Source organism: Heptranchias perlo, chromosome 34 (genome assembly GCF_035084215.1).
Source record: "Heptranchias perlo isolate sHepPer1 chromosome 34, sHepPer1.hap1, whole genome shotgun sequence".
In the NCBI taxonomy this organism is placed as follows: Eukaryota; Metazoa; Chordata; class Chondrichthyes; order Hexanchiformes; family Hexanchidae; genus Heptranchias; species Heptranchias perlo.
Window position 1 is genome coordinate 26,238,845 of NC_090358.1, and position 27,531 is coordinate 26,266,375.

At 44.5% G+C, this 27,531-nt stretch overlaps 1 protein-coding gene across 2 annotated transcripts in view; it reads right to left on the reverse strand.

Annotated features, from left to right (window-relative positions):
- Positions 1-27,531, reverse strand: part of LOC137301907 (cell migration-inducing and hyaluronan-binding protein-like) — a 194,917-nt gene that overhangs the window by 29,429 nt on the left and 137,957 nt on the right. For both annotated transcript variants that reach the window (XM_067971627.1, XM_067971626.1), the window contains exons 15-22: positions 16,454-16,523; positions 16,190-16,318; positions 15,341-15,426; positions 15,002-15,133; positions 10,530-10,565; positions 9,585-9,740; positions 8,477-8,657; positions 6,208-6,423 (exon numbers count right to left, since the gene is read on the reverse strand). In XM_067971627.1, coding sequence (XP_067827728.1) covers positions 6,208-6,423; positions 8,477-8,657; positions 9,585-9,740; positions 10,530-10,565; positions 15,002-15,133; positions 15,341-15,426; positions 16,190-16,318; positions 16,454-16,523 — 1,006 coding nt within the window. The remainder of the gene's footprint in view (positions 1-6,207; positions 6,424-8,476; positions 8,658-9,584; positions 9,741-10,529; positions 10,566-15,001; positions 15,134-15,340; positions 15,427-16,189; positions 16,319-16,453; positions 16,524-27,531) is intronic.

Sequence of the window (27,531 nt, forward strand, 5' to 3'; positions counted from 1 at the left end):
AAGTTACGGCAGGAGATGGGAGAAACCACCGGGAAATCCTACCTCAGTCTGGCGGAGTGGCCTTTATCACCAAATCACACCTTGGTCTGTCCCCCTATTCCTCTGGCACCTTCTCCTCCTTTGAGTATCTCACCTTGTTCCACCCCTCTCACCTCTCCTTTAAAATCCTTGTTCTCTACCGTCCACCCAAATACCACGCCAAGTTTCTCACCGAAATATTTTCACTGCTTTCCTCCGTCAGCCTCTGCACCGAGCAACTTCTCATCTGTGGTGATTTCAACCTCCATCTCAACTCAACATGCTCTCTCTCTTCTGAGTTCACTGCCCTCCTATCCTCCCTTAATCTCTCCCTCCACATAAACTCCCCTACCCATATTCATGACCACCCCCTCGACCTTGCCATCTCACGTGGTCTCTCTATTCCTATTGTGTCAATCACAGATAAGGCCATCTCTGATCACTTCCTTGTATCCCCCTCAACCCACATCTCCCTTCCCCCTCCCAACTCCACTTCCATCTGTGTCTGCCCCTGGAAAAAAAATCTCCGCCAAGTCACTTACAAATTCAAAACTGTCTAGTCTTCGGCCCTCCATTCACCACGACATTTCTGCAGCTACCAATCTGCTCAATCACACCCTCACCTCCACCTTTGACGCCCTTGTCCCCATTAAAACCATTATTCTCTCTCACCCTGATCATTCCCCCCGGTACAGCCCTCATCTCCACTCCCTTAAATCCAAGGGACGCAGAGATGAACGTTTATGGTGGACAACTGGTTTAGCCATTCATCGCCATATCTGGCTGGACCACATAAAGCACTATTGGGTCCTGCTCTCCTCTACCAAAACTGCTCACTATTCCAGGATCATCCTGGAATGCAAAGATAGCCCTTGGCTTCTTTTCTCCGCTACAAACCATCTTCTTAAACCCCTCTCCCCTACACTCACCTACAAGTGCCAGAAGCTCATGGTCTTCTTTGTCATTAAGATTGAGGCCATCCGTTCAGCTGCCTCTACTGCTTCCCTCCCTTCCCCTAACCCACCAATCCAAATTTCCCCTAAGGTTCGCCCCCGCCCTAGTCCTGAACTCGCATCTTTTTCTAGTTTCTCTCCTATCTCTCCTCATGCCCTCTCCGAACTCATCTTGACCACGAGACCCACCTCCTGCTCCCTCAACCTTATTCCCACCAAACTGCTGACCGCCCAAATTCCCTTCCTGGCACCCATGTTAGCTAATATTGTTAACGGTTCCCTCTCCTCAGGTACTGTCCCCCTCCCTTTCAAATCTGTCGTCATCATTCCCCTCCTCAAAAAACCCATCCTTGACCTCTCTGTCCTTGCAAACTACCACCTCATCTCCAATCTCAATTTCCTCTCCAAAGTCCTTGAACGTGTTGTTGCCTCCCAAATGCGTGCCCATCCTTCCCGCAACTCCATGTTTGAATACCTCCAATCAGGTCTCTGCCACAGTACTGAAACGGTGTACTGTGGCAGAGACCTGATTGGAGGTATTCAGTACTGTGTACTGAAACATGGTAAACTTTCCCTCCTCATCCTTCTAGACCAGTCTGCAGCCTTTGACATGGTTGACCACACCATCCTCCTCCAACACCTCGTCCAGCTGTGTGGGACTGTGTTCGCCTGGTTCCAATCTTAACTATCCAGTCATAGCCATAGAATCACCTGCAATGGCTTTGCTTCCTGCTCCCACACCGTTACCTCTAAAGTCCCCCAAAGATCTATCCTTGGCCCCCTCCTATTTCTCATCTACATGCTGCCCCTCGACGACATAATCTGAAAACGCGACGTCAGGTTCCACATGTACACCGACGACACCCAGCTCTACCTCACCACCACCTCTCTTGACCCCTCCACTGTCTCACATTTGTCACGCGGCTTGTCCGACTGCCAAAATTTCCTCCAACTAAATATTGGGAAGTTCGAAGCCATTGTCTTTGATCCCCACCACAAACTCCGTTCCCTAGCCACTGTCTGAGGCTGAACCAGTCCATTCGCAAGCTTGGTTTCCAGTTTGACCCTGAGATGAACTTATGACCACACATGCGCTCCATCACCATGACCGCATACTTCCACCTCGCTAGCATCACTCGTCCCCGTCCCTGCCTCAGCTCATCTGCTGCTGAATCCCTCATCCATTCTTTTGTTACCTCTAGACTCGACGATTCCAATGCTCTCCTGGCTGGACTCCCATCTTCCACCCTCCATAAACTTGAGCTCATCCAAAACTCTGCTGCCTGTATCCTAATTCACACCAAGTCCCGTTCACCCATCACCCCTGTGCTCGTTGACCTACATTGACGCCTGATCCGGGAAGGCCTCAATTTTAAAATTCTCATTGCATTTATATAGCACCTTTAACGTAGTAAAATGTCCCAAGGCGCTTCACAGGAGTGTTTTCAAACAAAATTTGACACCGAGCCATAAAAGGAGATATTAAGACTGGTGATAAAAAGCTTGGTCGAAGAGGTAGGTTTTAAGGAGCGTGTTAAAGAGGGAGACAGAGGCAGAGAGGGTTAGGAAGCAAATTCCAGAGCTGAGGCCTAGGCAGCTGAAGACACAGCCAGTTGAAGGTAGGCAGTTGAAGGCACAGCAGCCAGTGGTGCAGTTTTTGTAGCATGAGATTCACATCAGTCCAGATATTGAAGGGAAGACGTTGGGGTCGGTTTTCCACTTATTGTTGCTTTGTCCTTCAATGGCCTCGCCCACCCTTCCCCCCGCCCCCATTACTGTAACCTCCTCCAGCCCTACAACCCTCCGAAATCTCAGCAGCCTTCCATTACTAGTCTCTTGCGCATCCCCGATTTTCTCTGCTCCACCATTGGCAGCTGTGCCTTCAGCTGCCAATGCCCTAAGCTCTGGAATACCCTCCCTAAGTCTCTGTACCTCTCTCAAATCGGGAATGCGCAAGAGACTAGAAATGGAAGAGTGCAGAGATTTCGGAGGGTTGTAGGGCTGGAGGAGGTTACAGTAATGGGGGGGGCGGGGGGCGAGGCCACTGAAGGACAAAGCAACAATAAGTGGAAAACCGACCCCAACGTCTTCCCTTCAATATCTGGACTGATGTGAATCTCATGCTACAAAAACTGCTGGAAAAGACATTGGCCCTGAAATTCCACTGGGATTCTCCCTGACTCCTGCCAGAACTCTGGCGGGAGACCAGTGGAACCCCAAAAAATGTTGGTGAATCCCGTGAAGTTTCAGGCCACTACATCCAATCCTTTGCCTTATTTACAGCACCATCTGCTTTTTGATACCTACACAAGAGCATCGGGAATAATGTGATGAATTGGTGCTCCCTGCCAGAACTCGAAATCAGAATGACGCTGGTGGAGGATACTGCGCCTGCTTTTGCAGCCTGCCAATTTTTAATCCTTTGAAACCTGTAATATTTTCCCCAGCATTTCGACTGTGAATTAAAACCTCTGTACTGCATAACCTGCTGTACCGTTTTTTTCTCTCTCTCCTCAGATGAACTTGGACACTAGCAGCACATAGCGCATCAGAGTCCAAGCACTCATCCTGCAGCTGGCGCCAGCACAGATACGGAACCAGCTCCAACTCTGCAAGTTAATGAATCAACCACTGCATGAGCATGCACTGAACACAGAGCACGTAGCACCTCCATCAGTTGAGGGTGAACTGGAGAGAACAATGAGTGCTGGCATGCTGCACCTGAGACCCAATGAGAAAGACAGGTAGGAGGCTGACTTTCCAACTGTTAATCCACCGCTTCTGCAAGAGTGGATGAATCTGTAACTCTTCCGAAATAGAGCACGTGTCATCTCTTGAATGGACCGGACTTTAAGCTTTGACTAACTCTGCCCCACTCTAGCTAACTGGAAAGATTCAGAAGTGAAAAGATTCAAGAAAGCTGTGACTTTGGCAGGGAGAGGTGTTCCAAACACAGAGGGCACCTTTATGTTGTCTTGTACCATTTCATAAAGTTATGTAATTGACCCTTTGGAAACCGTGAATCTCAACCTTCCATAAAATTGAGCTCATCCAAAACTCTGCCAAGTCCCGTTCACCCATCAGCCCTGTGCTCGCTGACCTACATTGGCTCCTGGTCCGGGAGCACCTTGATTTTAAAATTCTCATCCTTGTTTTCAAATCCCTCCATAGCCTTGCCCCTCCCTATCTCTATAACTTCCTCCCGCCCTCCATCCTCCGAGATCTATGCGCTCCTCCAATTCTGGCCTATTGAGCATCCCTGATTTTAATCACTCCACCACTGGCGGCTGTGCCTTCAACTGCCTAGGCCCTAAGCTCTGGAATTCCCTCCCTAAACCTCTCCGCCTCTCCTCCTTTATGACGCTCCTGAAAACCTAACTCTTTGACCAAGCTTTTGGTCACCTGTCCTAATATCTCATGTGGCTCGGTGCCAAATTTTGTTTGATAATCACTCCTGTGAAGCGCCTTGGGACGTTTTACTATGTTAAAGGCGCTATACGAATGCAAGTTGTTGTTGTTGTCATCGTTGTTGTTGTCATTTGGCCTATGCATAGCATTCTGGTCCAGTAGACCCTCTCCCTTGTATATGTTCTTCTGACGTCCTTGCGTGCTCAAACCTTCAATCCATCTTTTTGCTCCTCAGAAGGAATGGTGTCAACCATGATAGATGAAAATTCCATGTTGCTATTCAGCTCGGGACTTGTCCCTTAGTGTGAGCTATTGATCTGTCTGATCCCCACCTAAAATTGGTTTCAAACCCTGTTTGACGACCACCTGCAGAAACCAGTACCACCATCAGAACTAGTAACCTGACTGCTAAATGGAGACCTCAGAGGCAACTTTATGAGTTAACACTCCCAAGGCAGAGCTTGATATAACTGCGGGTATCGGGAATTCTGGTTTGTAGCAATCCATTCATTTTAATGGATGGAAAATCATGCAGGTCACTTGTCAGGTCCGCTGATGTGCAAACCATAATTCCCACTAGGTGCTCCCACTGTGCAAAGCTTTGCACTAGGGACTAACACTTTAAGAACATAAGAAATAGGGGCAGGAGTATGCCATATGGCGCCTCGAGCCTGCTCCACCATTCAATAAGATCATGGCTGATCTTCGATCTCAGCTCCACTTTCCTGCTCAATTCCCATATCCCTTGATTCCCATAAATCTATTGATCTCAGTCTTGAATAGATTCAATGACTCCACAGCCCTCTGGGGTAGAGAATTCCAAATATTCACAACCCTCTGAGTGCAGAAATTCCTCCTCATCTCAGTCCTAATGTCTGACCCCTTATCCTGAGACTACATCCCCTAGTTCTAGACTCTCCAGCCAGGGGAAACATCCTCTCAGCGTTAACCCTGTCAAGCCCTCTTGGAATCTTACATGTTTCAAAGAGATCACCTTTCATTCTTCTAAACTCCAGAGAGAATAGGCCCATTCTACTCAAACTCTCCTCAAAGGACAACCTTCTCATCCCAGGAATCAATCTAGTGAACTTTTGTTGCACCGCCTCTAAGGTGAGCATATCCTTCCTTAGTTAAGGAGACCAAAACTGTACACAGGACTCCATTCTACAGGCTTTGGTCTCACCATTGCCCTGTACAATTGCAGCAAGACTTCCTTACTCTTATACTCCAACCCCCTTGCAATAAAGGCTAACATACCATTTGCCTTCCTAATTGCTTGCTGTACCTGCAAGGTTAGGTTCCTCTTAGACCAAGTACTGCATACTGGCAGGTTGGCATCAAAATTACCAGTAGGTGCAAAATTAACCAATCATCTCCAAGCAAGAACTTTGCTTTGCACCTTACACATTTTTCCTCATGTCTTAAGAATTCTCAGTATGAAATTAAATTATGAAAAAATGTTCTTTCTCAAATTGTCAGAAAAATTAAAAATTAAATATTGTATTCAATCATTAGATAGACTAGTCACAATTCTTATTATGGTAAATTTTACAAATGGGAGCTCTTACATACTGGAAATCACAGGTGCGTGTCCCACCATTTTCTGGAAGGAAAACTGTGGGAAGCATGCCCTCGATTCCCAGGACCATGTCTTTGTAAAATTATTCCTATTGTGCTAATTGTAAAGGATTCCTTTTATTCAGCAAGGCAAGAGTTCTAATGGGGACCTGAAATAATCATGGTCTCCAGTAAGTTAAAGTGATGCTGTCCTGTAGTCCTGCAAAAAGCCTCCGACATGTGGATAAGAAAAATAAAACTCCATTCTTACTTGTGCGTAGTGACCACTGCAGATAGCAGACCTCCAGTCTGGCACGTCGATACAATCTGAATGCCTGAGGAGCCAGTTATCATGTTTAACAATATAGGATCCAGGATACTCCGACACTGATCCATCCACATCATGCAGGATGGTCGTTTTGTCACCATCTAAATCCAAGTGATAGAACCAGGGACCTGGCTCTCCAAAGAAGACTCGCGATGTGATCTAAAAGGAGGAGACGCACAATCATTACAGAGGAATGCACAGAGCTGTAAAATAAGAAGGAAAAGAAAGACTTGCATTTATATAGCACCTTTCACAACCTCAGTACGTCCCAAAGCACTTTACAGCTAATTAAGTACTTTTTGTAGTCATTGTTGTAATGTAGGAAACACAGCCACCGATTTGCACACAGTGAGGTCCCACAAACAAAGACCACTTCGACCCATGTGGCTATCCCAGTGTCTCAGAAATATCATAGCCCATGAAACCTCTCATAGCCCTATATCAAATATTTCTCCAAATAGCCAGCTCCTTCTTGAATTCACCGATACCATCAGTTCCCTCTGACTGCTGCAGAACTCCACACGTTACCCACCCTCTGTGTAAATCTAAACTGTCTTTTCACTTTACTCTTCTATTGTTCTTATTCTACAACAACATCTTGCAATTAAATAGTGCCTTTAATGTAGTGAAATATCCCAAGGTGCTTCACAGGAGTGTTATCAGACAAAATTTGATACCAAGCCACATAAGGAGATATAAGGACAGGTGACCAAAAGCTTGGTCAAAAAGGTAGGTTTTAAGGAGCATCTTAAAGGAGGAGAGAAAGGCGGAGAAGCAGAGAGGTTTAGGGAGGGAATTCCAGAGCTTAGGGCCTAGGCAGCTAAGGCACGGCCGCCAATGGTGGAGCGATGGAAATCGGGGATGAGCAAGAGGCCAGAATTGGAGGATTCAGAGTTTTCGGAGGGTTGTAAGGCTGGAGGAGGTTACAGAGATTGGGAGGGGCAAGGTCAGTGAGACATTTTTCTAGAATTTGTGACTATGTTAACATATTAACATTTATCTCACCATACCCATTATCATTCATTAGTGTGGCAAACGAAACACGGTCAATTGTTTATCGTGAGGACAGTTTTTAATCTGGAAGCCCCAAATTTACATAGAATCACAATGGGGTCGATTTAATCTCCCCCCACCCCCCACCCCTGTCTGGTGGTAAAGTTAAAATGGAATAGGGGGCTTACTCACTCTTCTCCTGCCCCGATCTGGCCAATTGCAATTTTAAATTGCTGGCAGCAAGGACACCCATCCCAAGCTAGCTGGGTCCTCTTTAAATATGCAGATCGGGCTCCAATGATGATATCGGGGTCAGATTTGCCATTTTAACTTGAGACCTAAGCAGGTGAACCAAACCTGTCGGGAACTGGATCGAGGGCCAGAAGAGGCCCAGCAAAGTGAGTTTTTAAAGTTTTAATTAGTTTCCTTGTGGACCAGGCTCCTCCAGACCCCGCAAGGAAACATTGGACCATCCCTGCCCCAGGCATCCTCCCTCCTTCCTCAACCAGATTCCCTTCCCGGAGCACTTACCTTGTGCTGGGGACCGCTCCTCTGGATCCCTAGCAGTGGTCTCCTGCCGCTCGATTTTAACAGCTGCTCAGGTGCTTCCCACCAACTTCCCAGTTGCTTTGGGAAGTTGGTAAGCGACATGTTGATGAGGCCCTGCCATTTAAAATCGGCCACGGACCCCTGCTACCGCTCCCGGACTGACCGGCCAATCACTAGGATGTGTTCCTGACCAGCAGTTACAATCGAGGCCAATTTTGCAAAATCCACCTCCCACCAAAAAAAATTAAACAAATGGAGACAAATTCCTTCTAGTCCAAATTTCAGAAATCACCATTTGATTTACTTTCTTAGTTTATAATCATCATAAACGACGTCACTAGTTGAAATTCTGCAATGGACGTCTTAAATAATGTCTGACTTGAAGTATACTGGTTCTGTGTATCTAACAGAGCGAACTATCCTGGCATCGGGTGTCCATCATTTGGTGAGTAACATTAATTAGCTCTTACCAGAGAATATATCATATGCATAAAACACTTGTTATTTCACTTCCCCATTTACCAATATGAGTATTTTACTCCCTGTAGCTAAACTCTCTACATCAAAATAGTGATTTTTGTAGACATTTTACAACTTAAAAACACCCATACACGAATCCTGTGTTTGTTCATGTAACGATAGATAAAAGTATTAAAATCTGAGGACCTACTGGAACGTCCTGGAAAGTGATGTTTGTCACGTTGTTGTTTGGACAGGTTTGCCAGGAGTTATTGAATCGGAAACCAATGGCACTGGTGTGACGACCATCCAGAGCAGCAAATTTACGGAAAGTACAGTTCTCCACATTTATCGGGCCATCGTAGATCTGTACTCCTCGGATGGGAAATGTCCTGGAAACGGAGAAAGAAAATAAGGCGTTCAGTTTAGTTTTGGGAAGGGAATGTGGGTCAGCGAAATGAGGCACACCCATTCTCCGACGTGTGGCTCGATTCACTGAGCAGTGAGTTTACTCCATAGCTTCACAACTGCTCGTCAGGATAACGATATTTATAAAGCAAAACTTACAGATTGCGTGGAAGAAGTTTTGAACAACACATGTTTAAAATAAAAACTTTTCGGGGGACTATTTGGTGCGATGGGATGGAACACTGTTCAAGTGAAGACTGATACAGCTCAGATTCACCAGAATAATACAGGGCTACGAGGGTTAAATTATGAGGTCAGGTTTCATAAACTTGGCTTCTATTCCCTTGAGTTTAGAAGATTGAGGGGTGATCTGATCGAAATGTTTAAAATGATAAATACATTCAATTGGGTAGATACAGAGAAACTATTTCCCCTCCTGCTAGACCATTTTGGAGTGAAATTAGGAAGCACTTTTTGTATTAGAAATCTGGAACTCTCTCCCCCAAAAGGCTGGGACAATTGGAGCTTTCAAGTCTGTGATCGATAGATTTTTGTTGGGTAAGGGTAACAAGGAATATGGAGCAAAGGCGGGAAAATGGAGTTGAGGTACAGATCAGCTCTGATCTAATTTAATGGCGGAACAGGCTCGAGGGGCTGAATGGCCCCTCCTGTTCCTGTGGTAAGATTGGACTGTCTTCTCTCTGTTGGCTGTATGAACCTTACGTGGTAAAATTCAGTGGTAGTGTGTGGGGGGCAGGGCACAGTGAAGGGAGCTTTGTCCTGCATCTAGCTGTGTTATAACTGACCTGAGTGGCAAAAGTGGAAATCCGCCAAGAGACTGTAATGTGACTTGGTGAACATGTGAAGAAAAGTTATTTTGGTTCTAACGATGGGTTTATTGAATTACTTACACTCCTTTTGGAAGAGCTCGTCCACTGTGATCTAGGCCACCAGGTCCCCAAACAAGATTGTCCGCCATCTCAGTTCCACGGTTTTCACTCTCCCCGACAAACAAAGAGTTTTTTACCTCCTGTTTGGCCCCATCATCATCTGGAAAAGTTCCACCACTAGAAACATAAATACTAGGTGTTAGCTTGGTAGTATGCTTGCCTCCAAGTTAAAAGGTTGTAAGTACAATACTTCAACAACTTGGCTGGCACTTGGGTGCAGTAATAAGGGAGTGTTTTATTGTTAGAGGTGCCACCTTTTGGAGATCGCGGGGGGGGTGGGCAGCCTGGAGATCGTGGGTGGGGGTGGGAAGGGGTTGTCGGATCGCAGGGAGGGAGGGCGATTGCGGTAGGTTAGCTTAGGAGGCTGGGGTGGAGGGAGCACTCTTGCCTCTCCTGGTCCACAGACAGTGCTATAAAAAGCATTTACCTGCTGGATCCAGCCGTTCTCACCTGCTTCTCACCGAGCCCTGGGAAATCTGGCCCCCGGCTACTAGATTTAAATGGTTGCTAAAATCTGAGGCATGCAGCCTCATTAACATATTGAAATTACTGACCCGCCTCTTGAGAGCACGTTACTCACCCTCCCCCTAACCTGCCTTAGTTAAAACGGAAGTGGGCGCGTTCGTGGCGGGCTGGGGTCGGGGTTCAGATCTTTGAAGAATTTAACCCCACCCCCCCACCCCTCTCCCGTTAAACGTCCCCCCTTTATCTCCCTCAGTTTTTCCTTCCTCCTACAATTAAACCTGATGTTGGCATCACTTTGATTCACCTCAGCTTCCCTTACTTTTCCCTTCAACCTTAGTGGTGTCCTTCACTCTGAGCCTTAGTCCTTCACCTTGGTTTCTTAAGAAGAAAAAAATGTTTTCAGCAATACCGACATAACCTTCAAAAGCTGCAAGCACTTACCTTGCAAGAGTCAGACCAATTCCATTATCAGCAAATCTAAAGAGAAAGGACAGACACATTGAAGAATGATGTGACTAGAATTGAATCTGAATCAGTAAGAAACAGCCTTTTCAGGCCCAAGGCATCAACATCAAACAAACATTGTTGACCTAAGCTGATAGCCCAGTAATATCTCAGGGTCAAAGTTTGTTTGGTGCACTCATTCTGTCCCATCTTCTTAATCTCTGTGAAAAGCCAAACAATGGGGGACAAATCACTGGCTCCTATGTGTAGTCACACCATAAATACATTCAAAAAGAACATGATTACTAATTTCACTGCACTCAAAGATCAGGGCAGTTCTCCCCCTCATTTTAAACAGATTAAAGTATTGCTTTTTTTTTGCCACTCTTCAATGTATTGCATGGATTATGGACCTGCATGTATTTGAGGGCAGTGAATGGGTCTATTCTGTGACTGTAGGATTGAATATCAGAGGCCAAAATAAAGAAAAAAATTATTAATGGACTGGAAATGAACAGCCACTGTTAGGGGTTGATTTTCACTCCCTTCACCTAGTGTTAATGGGGCTTTAATGGCCGCAAAATAAAGTTGGTAGCCTTACCGTCCCAATGAACACCAGCGATGTGGCTGGCTCCATTTTGAAAGGGGCCTCCTAATGGGTGTCCAAACCGCCTGTCCGTTTTAGGCAATAGGCCCCTTTTAATATGAAAATCGGGGGCCTATGACATGAATTGGACGCTGATTGTCAATTTTGCTCGGAGCTGGTTGAAGTCTGCGCAATGCACAGTCTGACCAGTTCCATGGAAGATGGAAACGAAGAAACTAAAGGTATGGGTCGAATTATTTTTGTAGGCCCCGGAGGAGCAGGAGATAACCTGCCAGGACCTACAAAAATAATCTGGGCCGCTGCTGAACCCGTAACGCACACCCTCCGCGATCGTGACCCCGTCCCCACAACTTACCTTGCTGGAGGCTGTCCCTGCCCGAACTGGAGGCCTCAATCCGGCGAGCTGCATCAGTTTGGTGCCCCACAGCTCGCCTGCCAGATTTAAACGAGGCCGGGGCCTCAAAATGGTGGGGGCCCCTTTGCCGCCGGAACGAGCGGCCGACCAGCGAGCTCTGTAGGTCAGACCCCAAAGGTCAAAATCGACCCCTTGGTGTCTATGAAGAAAAGTGGGCTAAGTGATTTGATTGTAAAAGTAATAGAGCAGAATCTGGGTAAGTGCACTCAAGAATATGGCGAAAAGTGATAGCAGGTGACAGAAAAAAGGTTGAATTAGTTAGAATAACGGGTAGGACTTAAGGACTGGAGAAAGATAGAAATTCAGAAATCCAAAACAGCTAAAGAGCGAAGATTTGGAATGAAGTAAATGGGGCAGTGAGAAACCATTTCAAATCTCAATTACAACTTATTGATATTTAAAATACCATCGCCCCCAATTTCTAGGCCAGAAAAATCTGTGTGAAGAATAGCTGTCAGCCAGGGCCACACTGGCCCACAGCACAATGAGTGCCCAATTTTGGGAGTTAAACTCATTTGAATAATTTGCACGCATTCTCAGCACAGCTTTGGCTTTATGCCAGCAAAGAAACATATGGACAGGAGTAGGCCATTCAGCCCCTCAAGCCCTTTCTGCCAATAGATCATAGCTGACTAGGTTGGGGGGGGGGGGGAGCTCATACTTAAAGGGACAAGGGGGGATAAATTCAAAAGGAGCCATTTTTGGGCATAGGTAGCATGATGTGCTAATACCCCATGCCCAATGTCCCCTGCGCAGGCAGGATGCAAGTTTCGACCCACCCTACGACTTACCTGCAATCAGCCTTCCTTTCCGGGCCTTGCACGTGGAATCAATGCAATTCGCACTTTCCACCACCAGAGGGAGCTCAATCTCTTAAAGTGAGGATATTTCTCAGCAATCTCTTAAAGGTAGCTGGTACCTGTTATTTGCTGGAAATAACAGCCTGCTGTCTGCATGGAGTCTGAATGGAGATCAGACATCGCACACGTAAAACACAGATGCAGGTCCCATCCTTATGTTTACACACTGATGAGTTATGTTAAACCATTGAATAAAAGTTGCGCACCACTAAATCCCACATCCTCCAATCTACACGCCAGACCTCACCAATCTGCCGATCTGAGTTGGTACCAGGCCTGCGAGAGAGTGTGCACCAAGGTTCTCTGCTGATGCACTAGAGACCTTGGTGCAAGAGGTGGACAGAAGGAGGGGCATTCCAAATCTGCAGAGGTGGGAGGGGGGGGGGGGGAGGTGCAAGAGGCTCTCCAGACATATACTCAAAATGCAGTGGGAGGCAGCGGGGGACAAAGTCAATGCCAGGCGCACAGCATCATGAACATGGATGCAGCGCAGGAAGAAGTTCAATGCTTTGACATGAGTGGCCAAGGTGAGTGAGGTCAACGGTCAAATGGTGGCTCCTACCAACTGCACCACGCACTACACCCCCCCATCCCCCACATACCAACAAACTCTTTCCATCTGTACTCAACTCTTCCAACCAGATGCTTCCTCTCACCCTTACACATTATCACTGTTTCAAGCCGCCCACCCACAACTCACAGGCCACACACACTGGCAGCTATTCAACCATGACAGGCACATCACCCAGACACATGTCCCATTTTCTTGCAGGAGAAGGTGGCGCATATCAGGAGGCAGCAAGTGGCAGTGGCATTTAGCCCCTTGAGCCTGTTCCACCATTCAATGAGATCATGGTGGACCTGTGACCTAACTCCATATACCCGTTTAAGCCCCATATCCCTTAATATACCCTTGGTTCACAGAAATCTATCAATCTCAGATTTAACATTCACAAGTGAGCTAGCATCAACTGCCGTCTGCAGAAGACTGTTCCAAACGTCTCCCACCCTTTGCGTGTAGAAGCATTTCCTAACTTCACACCTGCACGTCCTGGCTCTAAACGTTAGGCTATGTCCCTGCGTCCTAGTATTGCAGTCTAGGAGATCTCCAAAAACAGTTACAAATGTCTCGCCAGGCAGAAATAATAATCCAGCCACCAACATGTAAATCCTACATGGTCCCTTTAAATAGCATTGGTTGGGGGTCCTCCAGGCACTAAGACACTTTCAGATATAATTACTCAACAAAAATCTATCGATCTCATTCTTGAAAATTTCTATTGACCTAGCTTTTTGGGAGAGAAAATTCCAGATGTGAAAAAGTGCCTAGCTCTAATTTTAACATAGGGGGTTAAATATTGTTTCAACCTTTACAAAGCTTCAGAATGCATTCTAGAATATGTCAACTTTTGTAATGGGGAAAAGGGTCAGACAAAAATGAAGTGAATTGAAACTCAGTGTGGATTTACAAACCGAGTGACATTTCTCATCACCATGCTGCCCCTCGGTGACATCATCTGGAAACACAGCGTCAGGATCCACATGTACACTAGTGACACCTCACCACCACCTCCCTCAACCATTCCATTGCTGTCACACTGCTTGTCCGACATCTAGTACTGAATGAGCAGAAATTTTCTCCAGTTAAACATTTTGAAGACCAAAGCCATTGTCTTCAGCCCCCGCCACAAATTCCATTCCCTAGCCACTGATTCTGTCCCCCTCCCTGGCCACTGTCTCCGGCTGAACCGGACTGTTTGCAACTTTGGCATCCTATTTGACCCTGAACTGAATTTCCAACCCCATATCCTCTCCATCACCAAGACTGCCGACTTCCACCTCCATAATTTCATCCATCTCCACCCCTGCCTTCACCCATCTGCTGCTGAAACCATCATCCATGCTTTTGTTACCCCCAGACTCGACTATTCCAATGCTCTCCTGACCGGCCTCCCATCTTCCACCCTCCATAAACTTGAACTCATACAAAACTCTGCTGCCCATATCCTAACTCACACCAAGTTTTAAAATTCTCATCCTTGTGTTCAAATCCCCCCATTTCTTCACCCCTCCCTAACTCTGTAACCTCCTCGAGCCCTACAACCCTCCAAGAAATCTGGGTCCCTCCAACTTTAGCCTCTTGTACATCCCCGACTTCCTTTGCCCCATCATTGGCAGCCGTGCCTTCAGCTGTCTACGCCCTAAGCTCTGGAATTCCCTCCCTAAACCTCTCCCCCTCTCTCTCCTCCTTTAAGACACTCCTTAAAATCTACTGCTGTGACCAAATCCTAAAGATCCCTTGTTTGGCTCGGTGTCAAATTTTGTCTGATTACGCTCCCCTGAAGTGCCTCGGGACGTTCTACTACGTTAAAGGCGCTGTAGAAATGCAAGTTGTTGTTGTATCTGATAAACATATAAAGAGATATCAAGCCAATGGGATGAATACTACAGTACTTAGTATTTGGCTGCGTACTAAAGTAATGATAGGGGCTGGTAGTGTAGAGATATTTGGATTTAACATGCATTGCCAACCTTTAAAATGCACTTTATGGATTTACCATTTTCAAGAGATTGAATTGAAACTTACTGGCAGTTCTCCAACCACACGTCCCCACCACGAAGCCAAGCACCGTGGTCCTGGTTTTTATAGGCAATATAATGCTTGATTAAAGCAGGTTCTCTTGGCTTGTGAGGGTCAGCTCCTTTATGGGGACTGTACCTATAAGAAGAAATCAAACAACTCTTTAAAATGGTCTCAAGAATGAGAATTTAGCTGCAATGCAATAATTTTACAGGAAAAATAGTAAACTTTTTCTATGAATACTCACTGAGTTCATGCTTTTAAAAGTAATTTGTGCGAAACACTCAGCCATTTTTCAGAGATTAGGCAATTTATAAATGCAAGTCTTTCTTTTCATGAACCCACCTTGCACCAACTAGTGAGAGGAATGGCCTCTTGTCCTTTGCATTAGCTTCAGTTGTCTTCACCCCATTATCAATCATCATACCAGCCTGAAAAAGAGTTTGGAAAAGTAAGTACAAGTTCTTCAAAATGTAGTTTAGGTATTGCGTTTATAGCGACTTTTAATGAAAACGGTACAAACACGATTCCAAAGGCTGAACAGGATTTACGAGGCAAGCGGCAGTAATTCATTTTTTAAAAAATGGCCGATGTGTCTGTGGAGTCACGACAGGCTCGGCCAATAAATGTTAACAAGGCCAGAGGCCCAATTTCAGCCTGGCTTCGGGCCTCCCAGTTGGGGCTAGATCTCTGTGTGCAACGCCCAATTTCAGGCCCGATAGTGGACTGAAAGTAATTTCCACCCCATGGTTCCTTTGGGCTCTTTTTTTTCCCCTGAAAAGAAACTTCCCTTTAGGGAGGTAAAAGCTCCAAAACCATATTTTGAGTTCATGGAGAAGCCTCAACAGGTCAGTGTGGCTTTGAACATATACACTACAGGGAGGACTTTACCTGCAGCCATACACTGTCCTACCTCAAGTTCTTGGAGCAAGATGAGCGCATGGCTTCTCCAGTTTGTCAATGGGATTTAGGGACACACCCATGGTATGGGGGAAGGGAGGCTTAAAATGAAGTTGTTTCTTTTTCTACCCGTGTTTCTACATCAGCAGAAGTCACGGTGGCAAGGAATGTGCTTGTAAATATTCCTAGCAATCCACATTTTCCAATAAATACCAGTTGACTACTATAAAGATGTTTATCCTACTCCTTCAGTGCTGCTCTCTGTAGCATTACAGCAATTGCGTGCAGACTTACCCTGTAGTTGGAATGAGCCCTGTTGTTGCTGAACTTTCCCAATGGCTTGTGTTCAGAATAACCAGGGGAATACATTCCTTCTGAAGGCCCCGTGGGCACGTGGTGGAAAATGAACCAAAACCCGGTTTCCTGCAACATAAACATTCTGATGAATGCTTGAACTTCCAAAGGTGCTTCTCTGCAGTTTAAACACGGAATAAAATAGCCACCACGTGACTCTGGCCTTACAATAAATGCTAACATATGGAACAGATGACTACCTACTTCAGAGCCTGCAGCTGAACAGTTGATGAGATTATTGTTGGGGTTTGCGATCCAAAATGTGGAGACAGCACTGTAATGGAATGGCAAAGGTTTACCTTAAGGTAGTATTGATTTGCAAACATTTAGAGCTTATTGCCCAATACATGCTACACAAAAAATACTTAATACCTTGGTATTTTGCACATGTAACAGGCATTTTGAATAAATCCCAATTGAGCTAAATTACATTTTATTAAAATACTTGATTAAGATGTTCTTCCTTTTACTGTAATGAATCTGGTCTTCTTTCATAAAGTCAGAACTGTTAATGTAGAAGTTTTCACTCATTTTCTCTCCCTGTTTCTCTATTTTGCCACATTTCAAAACCAGAGTTAAATGTTACACCGTTCAGAATCCAACTTTACACGAGTTCTCAATCAAATCCCTGGGCTTTTAAAGGGTCGATTCCATGAGTGAGCTCTGGTTAGGAGACTGTAAAGGAGAACTGTGTAGGACTGGTCGAATAATGTTAAACATTACCTGCACCTTACTTGTGTCTCATGCTTTAAGATGAAATGGTATTTTCCATATGGTTTCTCCTTCAATTACCTCATGAATAGAGACACAGAATTCTTGCCATTTACAATTTGATACTTCACATGTATTCCTAAGGCTGTCTCTCACAAACTATTCGAACACATAAAACACAGGAGCTGGGGATCTTTGGTAGGTATTTGATAGAGTTTAGATTTCACTTTTCACAGCATTTTGGATTATGTCACAATAAAGATGAAGTCAGTCCCTGATTAAATTGCTTGATGCATGTTTCCAGATCTTCACCAGATAGTTCTTTTGGTTAATAGAGAGTCTCCTATTCTCCATAAACAAATTCAAAATAAATTGACGGGTTGATGCGGGATTTTCCATAAAACACGATTACATTGTGTGATATTAGTGGGCAAAAGCTCAAAGCTTTAATAAAAAATTTCTTTGCCTGCTATCCTTACAAAAATGCTAACTCATTAAACAACTAGGCTTCTCTTGCTCTGCCACTGTAACTTTGGTGAAAGTTTGGCGGAACATCTGTTGGTGCTTGTAAATGGGGTATCTGTTCAGGTTACAGCGGCAGAGCAGGAGAAGCCCCCAGGAAATCCAACCCCTATAGAAAGACTTGTATTTATATAATGTCTTTCATGACCTCAGGACATTCCAAAGTGCTGTTGGGGGGGGTTTAAACTAACTTGGCAGGGGGATGGGATACAGAGTGGAGCTACAATAGGGGGTGATGTGCAGCCAAATATAGAGAAAAAAACAAGTCAGCTTGGAAGACAGGGCAAATATGTGAGGGCAAGGCTGGATGGCATCTATTTTAATGCAAGGAGTCTTGCGAATAAGGTGGATGAACTGAAGGTGTTGATAAACACATGGGAGTATGATATTGTTGCTGTCACAGAGACATGGTTGAGGGAGGGGCAAGACTGGCAGCTCAATATTCCGGGGTACAGAATCTTCAGGCGAGACAGAGGGGGAGGTATAAGAGGAGGGGGGGTCGCAATATTAATTAAAGAATCAATTACTGCCATAAGGAGGGATGATATATTAGCAGGTTCCTCTAATGAGGCCATATGGGTGGAGCTTAAAAACAAAAAGGGGGCAAGCACTTTGATGGGAGTGTACTATAGGCCCCCAAACAGTCAGGGGGAGATAGAGGAACAGATATGTAGGCAAATCTCAGAAAATTGTGCAAATAATAGGGTAATAATAGTGGGGGATTTCAACTTCCCCAATATTAACTGGGATACTCAGAGTGTAAAAGGCTTAGAGGGTACAAAATTCTTAACGTGCATCCAGGAGAGCTTTTTGAGCCAGCATGTAGAAAGTCCTACAAGAGAGGGGGCGGTACTGGACCTAATTCTAGGGAATGTGGCCGGCCAAGTGGAAGAAGTGCTAGTAGGTGAGCATAATTTGGTGAGATTTAAGGTGGTCATGGAAAAGGACAGGGAGGGGCCGGAAATAAAGGTTCTAAATTGGGGGAAGGCCGATTTTAATAGGATAAGGCAGGATCTGGCCAAAATGGACTGGGATCAGCTGCTTGTAGGAAAATCCGCATCGGAGCAATGGGAGTCTTTCAGAAGGGAGATTGAGACCATACAATGGCAACATGTTCCCGTAAAGGTCAAGGGTGGTTCCAAGAACTCCAGGGAACCTTGGATGTCAGGGGATATACAAGAATGGATTAGGAAAAAAAGGAGGGCTTTTGGCAGATACAAAAGGCTAAAGACGGAGGAAGCCCTAGAGGAGTACAAAAAGTGCAGGGGGATACTTAAAAAAGAAATTAAGAGATCAAGGAGGGGCCATGAAATAACACTGGCGAGCAAAATAAAGGAAAATCCTAAGATGTTTTATAAGTATATTAAGGGTAAGAGGATGACTAGGGAAAAAATAGGGCCCATTAGGGACAAAAATGGCAATCTGTGTGTGGAGCCGGCAGATGTAGGAGGGGTTCTAAATGAATTTTTTGCATCTGTTTTCACTATGGAGAAGGACGATGTAGACATAGAAATACGGCAGGGGGACTGTGATATACTCGAACATATTAACATCGAGCGGGAGGAGGTATTGGCGGTTTTAGCAGGCCTAAAAATGGATAAATCCCCAGGCCCGGACGAAATGTATCCCAGGCTACTGTGTGAGGCAAAGGAGGAGATTGCGGGGGCTCTGACACATATATTCAGAACCTCTCTGGCCACAGGGGATGTGCCAGAGGACTGGAGAACCGCTAATGTAATACCATTATTCAAGAAGGGGAGTAGGGAAAAACCGGGGAACTACAGGCCAGTGAGCCTAACATCAGTGGTAGGAAAATTATTGGAAAAAATTCTGAAGGACAAAATTAGTCTCCACTTGGAGAAGCAAGGATTAATCAGGGATAGTCAACATGGCTTTGTCAAGGGAAGATCATGTCTGACTAATTTGATTGAATTTTTTGAGGGGGTGACTAGGCGTGTGGATGAGGGTAACGCAGTGGATGTGGTATACATGGATTTCAGTAAGGCCTTCGATAAAGTCCCCCACAGGAGACTGGTCAAGAAGGTACGAGCCCATGGAATCCAGGGTGCCTTGGCACTTTGGATACAAAACTGGCTTAATGGCAGAAGGCAGAGGGTGATGGTCGAAGGTTGTTTTTGTGACTGGAAGCCTGTGGCCAGTGGGGTACCACAGGGATCGGTGCTGGGTCCCTTGCTGTTTGTGGTCTACATTAACGACTTGGATATGAATGTAAAAGGTATGATCAGTAAGTTCGCTGATGATACAAAAATTGGTAGGGTGGTAAATAGCGAGGAGGATAGCCTCAGTCTGCAGGACGATATAGATGGGTTGGTCAGATGGGCGGAACAGTGGCAAATGGAATTTAACCCGGAAAAGTGCGAGGTGATGCACTTTGGAGGGACTAACAAGGCAAGGGAATACACAATGAATGGGAGGACCCTAGGCAAGACAGAGGGTCAGAGGGATCTTGGTGTGCAAGTTCACAGATCCCTGAAGGCGGCGGAACAGGTAGATAAGGTGGTAAAGAAGGCATATGGGATACTTGCCTTTATTAGCCGAGGCATAGAATATAAGAGCAAGGAGGTTATGATGGAGCTGTATAAAACACTGGTTAGGCCACAGCTGGAGTACTGTGTGCAGTTCTGGTCGCCACACTACAGGAAGGATGTGATCGCTTTGGAGAGGGTGCAGAGGAGATTCACCAGGATGTTACCAGGGCTGGAGCGCTTCAGCTATGAAGAGAGACTGGGAAGATTGGGTTTGTTTTCCTTGGAGCAGAGGAGGCTGAGGGGGGACATGATTGAGGTGTACAAAATTATGAGGGGCACAGATAGGATGGATACTAAGGAGCTTTTTCCCTTCGTTGAGGGTTCTATAACAAGGGGACATAGATTCAAGGTAAAAGGCGGGAGGTTTAGAGGGGATTTGAGAAAGAACTTTTTCACCCAGAGGGTGGTTGGAGTCTGGAACTCACTGCCTGAAAGGGTTGTGGAGGCAGGAACCCTCACAACATTCAAGAAGCATTTGGATGAGCACTTGAAATGCCATAGCATACAAGGCTACGGACCAAATGCTGGAATATGGGATTAGAGTAGACAGGGCTGATGGCCGGCGCGGACACGATGGGCCGAAGGGCCTCTATCCGTGCTGTATAACTCTATGACTCTATGCTTTAAAACCAATGAAATACTTTTGAAGTGTAGTCACTGTTGTAATGTAGGAAACGCAGCAGCCAATTTTCACACAGCAAGGTCCCGCAAACAGCAATGTGATAATGACCAGATAATCTGTTTAAGTGATGTTGGTTGAGGGATAAATATTGGCCAGGACACCGAGGAGAACTTCCCTGCTTTTCTTCGAAATAGTGCTGTGGGATCTTTTACGTCCACCTGAAAGGGCAGGCGATTCCTCAGTTTTATGTCTCATCCAAAGGACAACACCTCTGACAGTGCAGCACTCCCTCAGTACTGCATTGAAGTGTCAGCCTGGCTTATGTGCTCAATTCTCTGGAGTGGGGCTTGAACCCACAACCTTCTGACTCAGAGGTGGGAGTGCTACCACTGAGCCAAGGCTGACACCTTGTAGCTAATAACACAGTGTAATTTCAAAGTCAAAGTAAAAAAGTCTCACTGTTTGAACCTCCCCGGACATCGTGATTAACCTCACATTTTGTAACAGATACACATCTCCAGCGTAACAAAAATAGAATATTAATAAAATGTAACTTCTGTGATAAGTCTGTGGATGTGAATAAACAGCAAATATACCAGCTATGTAAAAAGTTGGGTAAATAATTATAATCTAAATTTAAACTAACTGTAATCTGAATCATCTAATCTCCAGCCTGTATTAGAATTAAAAATAAAATCAAGAACAGATTATAGTCTATTTACCCTGGTTTTAATTTTCATCAAAAATGTGCCCACCACTGGAATTTTTTAAAAATAACTTACAGTACTGCTTCAATCACAAACACATTTTTTTCTTTATTGAGCTCCATAAAAAAGTTGTGTTTTGGTTAAGTATAGCTAACAAAAACTTTATTTCTGGCATCTGATAATCAACCTGAAAATGGGTTTGAAATGGGAGCTAACAACTTTCTATTGTGTTCTATTACACCTTTGATTCTGCCTTTTTAATCTAACCTTTAAAGGTTTTCTGTGCAATTCATTAAATTTACTCACATGGACATCGGGAAAAGGGGAATGAACACAATGAGAAACAGGATGGGCTCCAGAAGGCAGTCAAAAACAGTAAATTTTGTGCACAACCAAAAACCCCTTTACAGGATTCAGAATAACTCTCGCTGCTGCTAATGGGAAGTCAAAATAATGTCAGGTCCTTTATACCCTGGGAGTGCAGAAAGCAAAGTAGTTTTTTTCATCCTTAGTGCTGTGGTTTATTGGTACAAGACTTCTCAGTGCTGCAACACCAGATGATGGGACTGAAGCATTAATTTCAGCCGTGTTAGTGTACGGAGATGGCAGGAGCGAGCCAGGTCCTTGCCACATGAACTGGAGTGGGAGGGGGGGATTAAGATGAAGAGTTAGCTTGGTACCTTTCCTATCAAGTGTCAGTCTTGGCTCAGTCAGTCAGTGGTAACACCTCTGAGTCAGAAGGTTGTGGATCCCACTCCAGAGACTTGAGCATATAATCTAGGCTGACACTGCAGTGTAGTTCTGAGGGAGTGCTGCACTGTCTTTTGGATGAGATGCTAAACTGAGTCCCTGTCAATTCTCTCAGGTGGACGTAAAAGATACCAAAGCAATATTTCAAAGAAGAGCAGGGAAGGTCTCCCGGTGTCCTGGCTAATATTTATCCCTCAACCAACACCTAAAAACAGATTATCTGGTCATTGACTCATTGCTGTTTGTGGGACCTTGCTGTGCCTAAATTGGCTGCCACGTTTCCTACATTACAACAGTGACTACATTTCAAAAGTACTTCATTGGGTGTAAACCACTTTGGGATATCCCAAGGTCATGAAAGGTGCTATAGAAGAGACCCACTGCAGAGGCCTGAGAGTAGGTGATCTGCTCCCTCAGTTGGGAATATTGCAGAGAGAACCAAGAAAAGGGGAAGGGGAGAACATTTTTTAAAATATAAATTAAGTCCACAGGCCAAGAGATAGCTAGGCAGTTCAAAGGGAAGATTGGCCAAGGATGTCTGAGCCTTTAGGAGTTTTTTTTTAAAAACAGGGTCTCCCAGGGGTCTAGAAAGTTTCTCTTGTTTTTTGCCTGGAAGTTGGGTTGAATTTTCTTCTTCACCGCCTGGGTGGTAATCAGGGGGAGGGGACGGATTGCCCGCTCATTGTAGAACCCACCCAATTTTCACTATGGAATGAAAATCATTCTACAATGGGCGGTCGATCTGCTCTGTTGGATTACCACCCAGCCAGCGACAAAAATTTACCCCCAAGTTTTGGCGCAATTTCTGTTAACCTTAATCATCTGCCTCGTGTTTAACGGGACAGAATTTTTTTTTTGCTGTGTTGGCCTCAATCTATGCTGAGTTATCTGCTATCAGCCAGGGTAATAGCTGGGGTACTGACATTGCCCTCTGTACCCTGGGATAGAGGAGGGGTGGAAATCACCTCCCACTCCTGAAATGTGCGAAAACCCAATACAGACTTGATCACTTAATTGAGGCTGACACTTCAGTGCAGTACTGAAGGCGTGCTGTATTGGTGGAGGTGCTGTCTTTTAGGTGAGATGTTAAACCTGTTCAGGAGACCTTAAAGACCACTATTCGAAGAAGACCAGGGAATTCTCCCATAGACCTGGCCAACATTCATGCTTGAACTACCACCACCAAATCACATTAACTGTCTATTTATCTGACTGTGGGACCTTGCTGTGCATAAATTAGCTGCCACTTTTGCCTTTATTACAACAGTGACTACACTTCAACATAATTAATTGGCTGTGAAGCACTTTGGGACGTCCTGAGGATGTGAAAGGCGATGTAAAAATGCAAGTTCTTCTATTAGAGAACAAAAACAATCTTAATCCCAAATGTAAAAGGAAGGAGCTAAGAGGAAAGTTAAGAAAAGCTTAAACTCTCCAGACTAAAAAATTGGGATTTGATTAACTGGGCCTTGAATAAGCACTAAAATATTAATTGATGCAGATAAAGAAAACACAGATTATTACAAGATTATGACCAAAGGACATAAATTTAAATTAGTGAAAAGTAGATTTAAATTTGATATTACATGGTTGGAATAATTTGCTATTTGGGTGATAAAGATTAAAAAAACACCGGGGATGATGAAAATACAGTTGTGTGTTAAGGTGGGAGGTAGGGTATGAGGAGTTAAGATAATAAGGGAGGGATGAGTTGCAATGAGCAAAATGGCCTTTCTTGTGCTTGATTTTTCTCATGAGTTAAGGCAACACTGATAGAATGAAAAAGAGATCTAGACTGGATAATTCCAGAGACTCAGCAGAATTTACAAATCAGGTTTCGTGCTAAGATATCGCTCATGTGGAACTTTTACATGGAATTCAAAAACCATCATGGCCACACAAAATGGGCACAGGAGATAGAACTTTTTTTCAAAGCAACAAAGTTTTATGGCAAGTGAAAAACTATTTAGATTGTAAAGATGTTGAACATTAAACTATATTCACGATATAACATTTAACCTCAAAATACATACAAATAGCCAGAAGTCCAGTAATGCAAGAAATGATTGTGTAAATCAGCACAATATCAATGTTGAAAGTATAAATTTTACATATGCAAAGGTGAGGTCAAAATCGCACATGTCAGAAATGTCTGACAGCAGAATGACACTCAGAAATTCTCGTGTTGCACAGGTTGACACATTTGTCCATTAATGATGAAGATCAAATTTTCCAGCGGCTCCAATCTGATGTAGAAAGCAAATTGCTGAAGGTGTTGTAGACACTCCAATTAAACTCATTGACTAAGGGGCAGGGATGGCATTTGATCCAATTAACAAGGCACACAAGTCCAGTTAAGCACCAAAGGGATGAAGTTTTCACTAAACCAGCAGCAGCACATCAGAATTCTTTGCTGGCTTTAGGATTAGGAGTGGGAGAAATGGGAGGTTCAAGGAAATCTGATTGCCACCCATAATATTAAGGGAATCTCTTGTGCCAAGGAAAATAAGGTCATAGACTGGTCAGGCTGATACTAGATCATGCTCATCCATCATTTACAGGAAACATTACACAGTATTATACATGTCAAAAGATACAATGAATTGTCAGCTATAGCTGGGCCAGTCATACCAGTAACTGTTCCCATTACCTAAACTCACTACTGCTCTACTCCTAATTACAAATGCATGTAATAAAGTAACACAAGTAATTTTATCAACAAATTTAGGGGTAGAAATTGGTTTGTTTTGTGCCCATTTTTTGGGGTGAGAAACATACCAATTTAGTAATGGGACAGCTCGTTCCCAATTTGGGCAGGCGTTGGTCCCACTGCTACATTTGTGGGGCCCTTTTGTTTTTAAAAGGTGTCTCAAGCGTTAGGCCCCTTCGATATGCAAATTAAGGGCCTAATGCCTGTTGAAATTAGTTGGTGATGAGCAGGGAAAGCATTGGCCCTAACTCGCTCAGGATTCTTCAGCGGCCGCCAATCTAAGGTAAATTCATTTTTTTTTCTTAAAAAAATCCGTTCCTGTGGAGTCAGGACTGCTCCCCCGACTCCACAGCAATTGCGATCGCCCCCTCGGGTCAGCTGCCTGTGGAGGCATGTCCAGCACCAACAGCTCACACTGAGTATGCTGATGAGGCGCAAGGGCCAATTTCCATCGACCATTAGCCCATACTTTTCCAAGTGCCAATTTATTTTATCCCGGATTATTGTCTCTAAAGGTTTCCCCACCACCGATATTGGGCTGACCGGCCTGTAATTGCCTGGTTTATCGCTCTCCCCTTCTTGCATTTTGACGCATTCTTCCTTTGTATTAACTACACCCCCAATTCGGTGTCATCCGCAAATTTTGAAATTGTGCTTCTGATTTCCAAGTCCAAATCATAGAATTTACAGCATAGAAACAGGCCATTCGGCCCCACTGGTCTACGCCAGTGTTTGTGCTCCACATGAGCCTGCTTCCATCCAACTTCATCTAACTTGCATTTATATAGTGCCTCAGGACATCCCAAAACACTTTTGAAGTGCAGACACTGTTGTAATGGAGGAAATAGACACCCATGCCCAAATGGCCATTCTTCAAATGTGATTAGATGTAGAAAAAAAAGAAACTTTAAGACATTATCAGGATAACCTTTCAAAAGTGTACTTTCTCCTCATCGAGTTCATCCAGTGAGCAGTTGGGTCATACAAAGGAAGGACATTTATTCCTGGTCTATGCTGAGTTATTTGCTCTTGGTAGATGTGGGGGTGGGGGCTACAATTAACTTCAGTGCCTCAGAGTTACAGAGGCCAACAAAGAAAACAAAAAAAAAATCAGTTCAGGTTCCTGCCCCTAGCCAGTGATCCCCGCCCTCCTCCCGATGGAAGTCCACATATACCGAGGTCAGATGAAGACAATCGTGCTAGGTTGTGACGCAACTTGTGGTCAAATGACCTTCTCACTTTAGCTTTGCACATCAAGGATGGTCATTTGAGTGAAATACCAGCAGGTGACTGGCACTTGTGGTATGATACCTTAACCAAGAATCAGTGCCTTCGGCGTTGGAAGGGAGGCTGGTGAAGGAGGACTCAACTGAAAGGTAGTCCTATGATGTCAGTTAATGGACAGGACCCCCTACAGTCACAATAGCTAATTTGCTAGCCAAACGCAATGGTTGAGGGTCAGGCTGCACATCATTCCCCTATCCAATACAGAGGTTGGGAGGAGGGAGAAAATAAAGGGGGGGTTGGAATGATAACAAATATCCAGAAAGGCCACCACCTGGAGAGAGGTGGTACCAACATTATTTTAAGACTAGGGTCTGTCCAGTGTCTGAAAACCACCCAGACAGTTAAGGAGATTAAAGAACAATAACTCAGTAAACAATAGTTTCAGCCTCACTATTAAAAAAGGGGGATAAATCAGAAACAAAAGTACACATACTTAGTTCGGGAATAGTAATCCACTTTTACAAAATAATAAATTATTTTAAAAGTAAAGGTATTCTTTAAAGGGTCTGCGTCACTGGCAATTTCAATAATTTTGCATAGAATTACAAAGAATGGACAGGCCATTCAGACTATCTGGTCCATGCCAGTGTTTATGCTCCATACGAACCTCCTCCCACCATACTTCATCTAACCTTATCAGCATAACCTTCTACTCCCTTCATTAGTGAAACACACCTTTCTAGTTGATTTATCAAACTGGCTTTAAAGTCTTCGCCCAGCACATCTGTACTGGCAAAAAAATTCATGTTTCATCTACTAGAGCTATCCAAACTAATCCGAATGCCCACTGCCTCCCTGTAGCCCTGTATACTCCTCTGCTTCAAATATTTACCCAACTTTTCTTTAAAAGATGCAATGGTCTTTGCCTCAACTACTCCCTGCTGCAAAGCATTCCATGCTACAACAATTCTTCCTTACCCTCTCTCCACACTGACAATTTTAATTTAACGTCCCCTTGTCATTGACTCCCCAACCATAGGAAATAACCTTTTATTCATTCTAACCCCTTCATAATTTTAAAAACATCTATTAAATCTCCTCAGTCTCCTCTGTTCCAGTGGAAATAGTCCCAGTATCTCAAATCCCTCCTCATATGTATAGGTGAATCGATGCCAGATGCACTCTGTTGGTTTACTGTGCATTCTATAATGGGGTACCCATAACTGCACCCAGTACTACAACTGACGAATTATTGTATTGTTATGGTACTGGACAAGCAATCCATAGGTTATGAGCCAAACTCCCAACATAGCAAGTTGTGACTTTGAATTCAATACTCTGGTCAGAAAATGACCATACCAGAGGAACCTGCCACACCTAGCTGGTCTGGCCTACATGTGATTCAGGTCCCTCGTGATGTGGTTGACCCTTAATTCCCTTAGGGCAATTAGAGGCGAGAAATAAATGTGCCTTGGCTAGCAGTG